General features: G+C 42.9%; 1 protein-coding gene across 1 annotated transcript in view; it reads right to left on the bottom strand.

The window, feature by feature from the left end:
* Positions 1–11,495, bottom strand: part of slc9a3r1b (SLC9A3 regulator 1b) — a 42,696-nt gene that overhangs the window by 8,838 nt on the left and 22,363 nt on the right. The window contains exon 2 of the mRNA XM_037689550.1: positions 220–390. Coding sequence (XP_037545478.1) covers positions 220–390 — 171 coding nt within the window. The remainder of the gene's footprint in view (positions 1–219; positions 391–11,495) is intronic.

Genomic DNA, 11,495 nt, shown 5'->3' with positions numbered 1-11,495 from the left:
CACACACCATTCTTCTCTATTCTTGTCAAAGAAAATAAAAATGTCGCCGAGGCCGACCGGAGCGGAAGTGACCAATCAGGAAACGCCTACAGGAGGATTTTCTGAACGGCTTGCTTATTTTCTCACATGACAGCCCTTTTTGTCTGATAACTGACCAATCAGTGTCTCTCATGCACACACACACACACACCCCTCCTCCCCCATGTGGTCCAACAGTACCTGTACTATCCTGTCCTTGGGCTGCAGGCCGGCCCTCTCAGCTGGAGAGTCTTCGTCCACGGCTCTGATGTACTGGCCCGGCCGCGCCCGCTCGCTGTGCAGGTTGAAGCCATATCCGTTGGGGCCTCGCTGGATCACGCAGAGACGTGGCCGCAGCTCAGCCTGCACCTCCTAGAAGAGGAGAAAATGTTAGCGACCTCACCCCCCCTAGCCTTAACAGAGCTGGTCCTGAACTAAAAAGAACTACCTCCACCATGAGCGTCTGTTCAGGCAGAACCAGAGGCACAAAGATCACCGAGAGCTCCTGAGACTCGTTTACCATGAAGATGAAGCCGAGGGCGAACATGCAGGTGGCCGCTGCATGCTGATCTGCCCTCGCTGCGTTTGAAACTATGAAATGTAAACTGCTGCTGCTTTTGGCCCCACGTGATCCCAGGCCAGGAAGGAAGGGGGGTCTCTATTGGAGGTGACTGCAGGTCTGTTGGGAAGGTTTGTGGACCGGTTCCGGTGTGGCTCTCAGGACAATAGAAGCTGGGTGTCAACCTCTGACCGCCTCCCCCCTGTCTCCCTTCTGCTCCGGGGGATGGCAGGAAGACTTCGAGCTACTTTGTCATCCAGCAAAAAAAAAAAAAAGGGCAGAAACCTCCCTTCCGCTGTACAGATGAAGCAATTTCTTTATTTAGCAAGGAGATGGTGAGGTCAGAGGTCAAAACAGAGTTTGGAGTCAGGATGATCTTTTATCATCATGACCACGCCTGACCTGATGCTGCTTTCTTTCTTCTTTTTATTTCATTACATCAGAGCCACAGAGCGGTGCCGCCCTCGGTCCACTAAACGCACAATGACACACCTGGATTAACGCTGTTAGTCGGAGAGAACGGCTCGCTTTCTCTGGAAAATACGGGCTGATTACAAGCACTTCAAAAGATTAAATGTGGACCTTTGTCAAACCTGAGGCAACATTTTCTCTCATAACTCAGCTCCAACGTAGAAATGAGCGACTGTCTCCTCACCCCGTCGACACCCACCAAACAAGTGGTTTGAAAGAAGGTGAAACGTTAGGAAGATCTGCTCCGACTCATTTAAGAGTAAGAGAAACTGGACAGATAGTGACGAATCGTTGCAAGGAAAGTTTTCTAAACTGGGACCTTCGTTTCTTAGAAGTGCCGTGCTGAGAAAGACGACTCTGTTTAATAAACACAAACATCTGCATTTAGTCTCACAACGGAAAAACTGCCAACTTGCAGATTCTGCTTTTTGAAGTGGGGTTCTGTGGAAAAGTTATGAACAGTCAATATCTTACTTGGTGTAGATACCTCTTTAAACAATAGGCTTTAGAACCTTTGATGCAGCCTGAGACACTTCCATTAAGATTTTCATATCTTATTCCGAGAATAACAAGGTAACGTACAACTGAAGGCAGCAAGAGGGTGGAAAAAACAGTCTTAATATGAACTGCTGTGAAATTTTTGAGATTGGATTTATTTAAAGGTCAATTCAACAACCATTCACTCTCTCACTCACACCTAGGGACAATTTAGAGTTACCAATCAGCCTAACATGAGATACAATGAAATACTAAACTGTGTTAAACATCAGTAAATACAGGTGTGTTTTAGGAGAGATTTAAAAGCAGGGAGTGAAGTGACCTGTCTAATGTAAGGGACAGATTATACCAGAGTTTAGGACCCATGACTGCAAAAGCCCGATCTCTGAGTTTCAACCTGGTTTTTGGTACAACCAAAAGCAACTGGTCAGATGATCTCAGAGCCAGAGAAGGAACTGAAGCAGATCAGAGAGATATGAGGGTGCAAGGCCATTAAGGCATTTACAGGTCAATAGGAGAATTTTAAAATCAATTCTGACATGTAGAGGGAGCCAGTGAAGGGATGACAAAACTGGTGAAATATGCTCAAACCTACGAGTTCTTGTTAACAGCCAAGCTGCAGCATTTTGGATGAGCTGGAGACGTGAAAGGGACACCTGGCTGACCCCAACATAAAGTGTGTTACAGTAGTTGAAACTTTAAAAGTTTGAAGCCATCCATGCCTTGATATCATCAAGACATTTTAGTCGAGGGTGAATTGTGCACGAACTATTTGGATTTAAGGGCAGATAAATATGACAATCATCAGCATAGCAATGAAATGAAAGACAATGTTTCCTCAGGATAGACTCCAAGGGGAGCAGATACAATGAAGACAGAAGGGGTCCGAGAATAGAGCCCTGCGGGATCCCGCAGGAAAGAGGCACTGAAGCAGATCAATTATTACTAACGTTAGCACAAAAACTCCTGCCACTCAGAAAAAAAATCTGTATGCCTCTTTTATGACTGTCTATTTTTGTTGTTGTTATCCACTGTTGTCATCACTCTTTGTTAAAATCAGGTCTCTCTTGTAAATGAGTCCCTGAGGCTCAATGGGATTAACCTGTCTAAATAAAGGTAGAATGAATACTGTGGTCAACAGCATCAAAAGCAGCTGTAAGGTCAAGGAGTACAAGTATCACAAACTGAAGGTGACAGCGATTCACTTTAGACTTGGCCTCAACCAGATTAGCCATTAGCTTGTCAGAATTATACCAAACTGAGGTTGTTTAGAGAGCCATCTTCAACAGGTAAGATACTAATTAAAACAATCCGAACCACCTATTCTCGTTAAAATTAACTGTGCCTGCCCAAACTTTCTGTTTTTAGCTTCAAGAGTTAAGCTAATCAAGCTAATTTGTTCAAACTACAAGACAAATAAAAGTTAAGCTTATTAAATGAGGGGCTTGTCTTTGATTTGTTGTGTTTTTGAATGTTTAAGTCATTTTTTTTTTATTTGATAAATGAAACAACTAATGGTTACAAAGCTGCGTTGATCGTTCGGTAATAAACTTTAGTTTTCCCGAGTTTTAAGACTGAATTGAGAAAACTCTCGTTTTATACTTTTCTTTACAAAGCTGAGAATAAAATAATAAAATATGATAGGAAAAAGCAGCTCCGATGTCAGAGTGTCCAACAAACTTATTCCACAGTCCAACGTTCACTCACCTTTCGGTGTGTTCAGTTGTGTGCGCTGCCAAGTGAGTAAGACGGATACTGAATACAGATGTTGCTTTTCTCATGAGCCATTTCATTTTGGCATCAATAAAGTGCCTGATCAGACTCCAAACGGATAAACCATCCTTTAATTAATCAACAAGATATGCACTGAAAACAGCTAAAATATTCTTAATAAATAAGACGACAGTGAATCCGAATTAAAGTACTATTTCAGATATTTGAATCTATGAACAAACCCCCCAGAATTTGACTTCCTTGTAACCAAAAAGTATAACCAAGTGTTTGGAACTGCAGCAGACTCCCTGCTGCTCATCAGGGCTGATGTTAAGCGTCCCCACTTGGGGAGCTATCCGGGGTGCGAGAGGTCCCGACACTGATAACAGAGGAGGGTTTATCCTGATTCATGCTCAGAGGAGGATTTGTGTCTCCAAGGAATCTCCACGCCGGTTTGTAATCTGTGGAATCTGCTGAATGCACATGAGCCAGGAGGGAAGCATTGCTCATTAAGCCTGATTGTGTTTCTAATGCACGCCGCTCAAATCTGACACACACACACACACACAAAAACAGACTGTGATGTTCTGCAAAAACTGAAATGTTTTATCTGTGAAAGAACAAACAATCTGTGCTGCATCATGTGACCAAACAGAACAGTGTGGGTTTTGGCTCAGGGTCAGCTTGGATCAGGAGCATTTATATTCTTCTTACTGACATTTTATTTGTTTTAGCTTGTTTCTCACACCCCAAAGCCTGTGAGAGCAAACCATATGTAGGAGGAAAACAGATTGAATCATCTACTTCTGATGCTTCCTCAGATGATCGGTGGTTACGGAAAGTCATGTCAAAGTACTGCATTTTGTTATCTTATCTAAGTACAAGTTTCCATTTTTGTGGGATGATTTACTCAAACCTATTCAAACCTGTTCCTTAAAGATAAAGGTCACATGCTGTAGTTTGTAGTTTACATCTTAAAATAAAGGCCCAGGAATGCATGTCATCCGCCAACATGGATATTTTTAGACTGCAATCATCTTTTGTTGACAAATAGTTACAGCTTTTTTGATCAAATCTCAAAAATTGCACGCCATATGGCAAGATCTCATGCAATCAGCGCTCAAAGTACATGTTGAGAATGACTCGCAGCTACTACCACACCATGTTTTAGCTCAAAATTGGTGACAATGACTGAATTAGAGCCAGTTTCGTGTTGGCTAAGGCCCTGTTTACACGACAACGATCCAATGAAAAAGTTTTTTCCCCCCCCCATTTCTATTAACACATTAACATGAAAACGTTCTCATTACAATCTGTTTACACAGCAACGGAAGACACGGAGAAGATGTAATTCCCTCACCACGCCACTAGTTGGTGCTATGTTCTTTGAAACTCTTAAGTGCGCATGTGTAAAAAAAAAAAAGAAGTTCTACCTGAAAGCTGCTACAACGGTCGAGATGACAGACAAATATTTCTATGGACAGACGACGAGGTTCAACTGTTGCTTATTCGGTAATCAGATGTATTTTGGACCCAGGTTAACAGAGATGGCATAACAGGTTCCTCTGATGATAACGGACACAGCGGCTCGTGACAAACTGAAAGCGTTGGCTGTTTTTTGGATTCTTCCCCCAGCACTTAAAGTATAAAGTGTACAGGCCACCTTTTTTAAGACGTCAACCAGCGATCTCATGGTTGTCCGTTCCCCCTCGATGTAGGGGCGAAGTTCCTCACTCAGAGAGACAAGGGATGCTTCGACAAACGAAAGCTCTCCCTCCATTCTTTATCGCTTACATCTTTCAAATGAAAGACGGAACGTTTCTACAATTTTTTGTTTTTTGAACCCGTCCAGAGGACCAGACTTAACTTTTTTAGATTTTTCTACCTGGATTATTGAGCATGCATCAGGATATTGACTGCATTGTTTACAAAGTTATCCCACCACTGGCTTTTCCTCCCAGGTCGTGTCCAGTAGCGCCTCCTAGCCGTGCTTCTTCTTCTCATACATCCGTTAAATAACAGAGTGGAGCTGTATGAGATCCGTCTTTGATGATTTAAGTAAAGAGATAACAAATGAGCACTGTGTTGGTGAGCCAGAGTTAGATTTATTAGAGTCAGAAGCACAAACAATACTCTGGTATCCGTCATTATCGATACCGGTAGTTTCTTCTTCTGTGAATTGTAGGAAGCCGTTATGTTTTGTGTCCTACTGCGCATGAGCCAGGGATTGCCTGGCAGAAATTTTTTTTTCTGTTTACACGACAACAGACACCAGGACGTTTTCGAACCATTGCACTCTGGAACCCGTTCTCAAATTGACCCGTTGTCAGAGAAAACATTCGATGTTTTTGTGTAAATGAACAGCACAAACGCAACGAAACTCTTCCATTTTCACCAGAAATCGTTTTCGTGTAAACAAGGCCCAAGTTCAATTTGCTGTAGCAGTCATATTGAACCCAGTTGAATAAAACTCGTGCCAAAATTCCCAACAAAAATTTAGCACAACCTATCAGAGCTTAGAGTGTGTGTTGGGGATGACTTTCAGCTACTTCCACGGGAAGTTTTAGCTCATTATTTGTGAAACTGACATTTTTGTGTTGGCTAAAGTTGATTATATGTGATGGTTGTGCTGAACCAAGTTGTCTCCCAAAGTTAATTAGTTGTAGATGTTCATCTGATGATTTACTTTCTGCAAGTTTCACTAAAATCCATCCACTGGTTCATGAGATATTTTGCACAAAGACAAACACACTCAAGCATAGAGGAGGAATATTAATGCTCAGGCCACCCCAGAATAAAAAAAGAAATAAAAACCTTTTGACATAAACACACTCTCCGTGACACACACGTTCCCGCTGAGAGAGGAAGTGAAGCGCAGGAACTGTAGACACATCTTCCCTCAACGTGCTTCCTTCTGTTGGCTCAACTTCCCAACATGAAAGCGAAATCAGTTCTCAAACGCACGGAAACACCTACTGTCATTAGTCTGCTCTTAGACAATTAAATGTCAGAAACGTAATTTAAAAAAGGCTTTAAGATGCTCCTGAAGAGAGATGAGTCACTGTGTGCTAATAAATGAAGATAAAAACACGATCATGAGTCGTAAACCATGACCAGGCTGATAATCAAGTGAAAACACAATCCTCACTGATGAGTTTTAATCAAATTTAAGCACTAAAATAGAAACTATATTCCTGGTAAATGACTGACGTGTTAAAGTTACAGCTGAGTTAATAGTAAACAAGCCACAGCTGTTATTAACAAGGCTGACTCATGGTTAAACAACAGCAGGCAGTGCAAGTAAAGTGAAACTGTTTCGGTCATGCAGAGAGCCGCAGTTGCACAATATTTGTTTCCTGTGACACAGAAGTTCATTTTTAACAGCCGTAGTTTTATGTGAGCGGCAGATTTTCATGCAACTATAATCTCTGTGCAGGAAATTAGCGTGTGAGCGTAGTTTCTCTAGTGCAGAATACAAAAAAAAAAAAAATGGAAGCTGAGATAAGTTCAGTTTCAGTTCTCTGACAAAACAGCAGCAACTAAAATCAGATGGAAGGATTCGTGATTAATAAATACCATATTTTTCGGGCTATAAGGCTCACCAGATTATAAGGCTCACTGTCAATTTTTGAGAAAATTAAAGGATTTTAAGTGCGCCTTGTAGGCTGAAAAATACGGTAACACAATATTAAGTTTTCTACAAAAAGTAAATGACGTGTTAAACAATAAATGGTACTATATATAGACAAAAACATGCTAGTCATGCTAGCAGCACAGTGGTATAATATTCTTGGAGGTTTTTTAAAAAAGGCAAGTGGACTTGTCTTTGTTTTTGTTTTTTTTAATTACGGTACACGTTGTCTTCTCATCCACGAAGCTTGAAGTTTACTTTATTAGTTTAAAAGGACAGTGTACGTTAATGAAGATTGGATAGATGTAAAATGCACCAGAGTTAGCCAAAAGACTATTTTTCATCTTCAACGGGAGGTTACAAGTCACTCTAAAAACAAAATATGATAAAAAAAAAACACAAAAATGTAAATAGATGTGAGAAGCAAAAAGTTGCCTTTAAAAACACTTTTAGCTTCACTGTGTCCTGGATGACTGAGAAGCTACACCAACCTATTTGAAATAAATGCTAACATCATGCTTTAGCTGCACGTGTATTATGAATGTGATGAATTACGCCAGAGTTAATACTGTTTAACAAATCTAACCATGACCATAGCTCAAATGTCACATTATTAACGACAAGTTCAATTTTCAGATATGGCTCCTGAACGAGCTCTGCAGTCATGGATGCCTTGCAGAAAACCAAGTTTAGCATTTCATTGTTGGTTTAGTTGGCGCTTTGGTCTGTTTTGTGTCTCATTAAATGAGGGGCACTCAAAGTAATGAGTGAACTTTGCATTTGAACAAAATGCTACCACTAAGTGCAACCTATCACATAAGTTGTTAACTAGTGCCTTTTTTACAGTCACTATTTCACATACATAAAATCAAGCACCACACCTCAAATAAAGTCAAAGCTAATTCTGATGTTCAAGGTCTGCGTCCAACTCTTGTCTTTTGGTCCTTTACATCTGCTTTTTATTGGTTATTATCACAATGCATTGCAAAATACTGACTCTGAGTATCCACATTAGCAAATGTAAAAAGCTCAGGGGGCCACAGGTACTGAAAGACAAGATTACAAGATAAGACAAGATAGCAGACTTTGTTTTATGGTTTAAAATCTAGTTTTATTTAAAAGTGAACTCATGTATTTTTTATCAGAAGCTCTGTAGTTTTAATATTGATTCTACTTTTATGATTATGTTTTATTCATATTTTATTGAGTCTCTTTTAACGTTCACCTTCATCTGTTGGACTTTTGACATGCAAAAACAGGAACAAACTCTCGGGGATTGTCAAGATGTGCAGCAAAACTGCTGGCATAGCCCTACAGAACCTCAATGACCTACACAAGAAGATGTCAGTGAACAAGGCCAGGTTAATTCTGGCAGATCCTGATCATCCACTCCATGGTGAGTTCAGGCTGCTTCCATCTGGACGCAGGTATCTACAGCCCAGATGCAGGACGAATAAACTGAAAAACTCATTCTTCACTGTGCATGAACAGTGATGATTTCTGTACCGTTAATTAAACAAATAAACAAACAAATTGCCCCTCGGGATAACAAAGTTTCTTGAACTTGCACCCATCAGCGAGCAGAATTGAGTTCACCTGTGGGCCTGATTTGGCCCATGAGCCGTCAGTTGAGCCACCACATCCAATTCTAGAGGTAACAGCTAACACAATAAACTAAACCTAATCAGTTATGGCTGTGAACCTTTTATTAGGATAAATTTGTGTGATATTACTCGAAAACAAATGACGTCTGATTGGTTCTCACTGTGTGGCATAAAAAAACTTAGAAACAGGACTGACACGCCAACCAAAAACGGGTCTACTGTGAAAAACACAACATTTGGAGCATATTATATTTTATAGTATAAGTTTATAAACAAAAATGGTAGGAAATGTTCACATCAAGTTGAAAATGGAGCTCTCACAGTTAATTATTCAACTTGCAGAGATATATAAGAGAGAAGAAAAAAGCAGTCTAGACCAAAGCAACGAGTCAAATATTTAGAGTGGCTAAAATTCATTACATGTTAACAAGCAGTTCGCTCACTTTTGTCCCGAGCCAGATTGACTGATTGGAAAATTCATGGCCTCCATAATAATTCCCCATCATATTTACCATCTCTGACTGAGCCAAGTACGGTGGCCCTGAGGTGTAAATGAACAACATTTGAAAAAACAGAATTACATTTGAAAAAATGCAGCAAAAACAACAAAAACACAACATTTGAAAAAACGGTATTACATTAAGCCAAAGCGGAAGTGGTCGAATCACATTTGGAAAAAAAAAAACAAAAAAAAAAACGGAATTACATTCCAAAAAACAGAATTACATTTAGCCAAAGCGGAAGTGGCCGAAGCGGAAGTGGCCCGAATCACATTTGAAAAAAAAAACAAAAAAAAAAACGGAATTACATTTGAAAAAATGGACATACATCAAAGTGGAAGTTGCCAAAAGTGGATGTGGCTGGAATCACATTTGGAAAAAATGGAATTACATTTGAAAAAACGGAATAACATTTGAAAAAACCGGAATTACGTTAAGTCAAATCACCTCAGGGCCACCGTAGTTTTACGTAAAAAAAAAAAAACACTATACAATACACCTCCAATAATTACTGTCTGGGAGTCTTATTAAAGTCAATCCAATGGTTCATATGATGTTTTTCTTTTTTTCTTTTTTTTTTTTTTTTCTTTTTTTTTCTGAGCTCAGTTTAAGTGTAGAAACATTGTGAAGTGTTTCAATGAACTTATCATCATCGCTCAATTTTTTATTTTTTTTTTTTAAAGAAAGAGAAGAAAGAAGAATAAATAAATAATAAAAAAGAAGAAGATAAGACGAGAGACCACCATGACAAAACAACATGCACAGCACAATGCCACCCACAATATCACCATGAAACATTCGACATCGCACAATGAATCATCTAGCTTCCGCCACTACCCAACCTAGCGTGCATCTGTCAAAGCACCTGAATCCAAACACCCGCGCAAGCACGCCCACCACCACCAGATTTCTCCAAAAGAATGCCCAATAGTGGACGCGGGGGCCCACAGACCCGCCCCCCCAGGACACAATGGCAACATAGGGAGGACCGGAGCCACAGACACACAGCGGCCCACAGGCCCGGAGCCCCAAGAGTCTCCCAACAGGGAGAACCGCACCCCCCCAGAGAGGAGCAGAGGAAAGAACCGGGTGACCCCAGCCACCACAATGCAGAGCCTCCAGGAAGCTGCAACGACGAGCCCACAGGCCCGGCCAGCGACCCATGCCCCCCCCAAGTAGATCCGGCCATGGACACCGAGCCCCAAGCCCCGAGGCCATACCACCCCCTAGCAGAGCCCCGACAGAGCCAGGGCACCCAGGCCCCGCCAGGCAGCAACCAGGGCGGACCGACGTGCACCCCACCACCCAGCCCAGACACCGAGAGCCACCAATGCACCGGCGGCAAGGGAGTCCCCTGCCAAAGGGGGGCACGACCGGGGGGAGTGGACCCCACACCAAACGTGGGGCCCAAATTGATCCAAGAGAGGGGGGACCACCAAAAACCCAACCCGAGCAACCAACAGGCACACACAGATAGCCCGACAGAATCTCTGTCGGGCCGACCGCATGCACCATCTACCTGACAGCGACCACAGGCCGGCCCCAGCCCAAGGGGCAGAGCAGCAGGGAGCCGCAGCCGAGGAGGGCCGGCTCTCACATCAAGAGCTCCGCACCATAGGCCCGGAGACGCCCCAGCACACCACCCATGCACCCCCCCACACACAGAGCACCCCCACCGCAAATGCCACACAGGAAGACCAGCCAGTGCCCGGATGAGACGAAGCCACGCCCCCAACCGCCGCCCTACACCACCAATGACCACACGTACACTACCATAGCCGACCCCCCGCCAAAAGCCGGCAGCCACCCCGGTCAGAGTGCCGGCCATCGCAACCAGGAACCTAGATTAAAAGAATCGGAACAGCCCAGGAGGAACCGAAGCACCGGCCCCAACACTGACCGCCCCCAAGGCCCAAAGCCCACCCACAGCCCAGACCCCAACAATGCGCCCCCCCCCCTCCATCCCCGACCCCTAGTGTCACACGGAGAAAGGAGGTGTTTGTGAAAGGGGAAATAAAATAAAATAAAATAAAATAAATAAATAAATCTATATATGCATAAATAAATTATGAACAGACCCACTTCCTCCTCCTCCCACTCGAATATGGTGTTGATGCATGTTGTTATACAGTGCGTTTAAAATGGGGGGATGAGGTGGCGACCGGCACAGACCCACCTCTTGCCCAGAGAGCAGGCGGCGCCCGTTCACCCCTCATCTCCGCACAGAACCCTAAATGTCTACATGCTACAGGCACAGGTCCGGGGAGGTGGAAATGGTAGTACATCCCACCACCTAAGTGCGATCATGTGCCCACTCCAGATCCTATATATGCATGTGTCGTGAGAGTGTTATAAGTGAGTGTCTAGGTTGTATATTAAAATTAGGGCCCAGGACCCCACCAGCCACGGAGATGGATGATTCTCCCCGTAGCTCAGTAGTGCATCTGAACCCCAAAACCCTGTTTGAGTGGTGGTGTGGTGGAGTGGGCGGAGGAGGACGT

This window comes from Nematolebias whitei, chromosome 15 (genome assembly GCF_014905685.2).
Source record: "Nematolebias whitei isolate Nwh7 chromosome 15, NemWhi1, whole genome shotgun sequence".
NCBI classification, from domain to species: domain Eukaryota; kingdom Metazoa; phylum Chordata; class Actinopteri; order Cyprinodontiformes; family Rivulidae; genus Nematolebias; species Nematolebias whitei.
The sequence above is the reverse complement of the archived record's forward strand: the minus strand, read 5'-3'. Positions and strand labels throughout refer to the sequence as shown.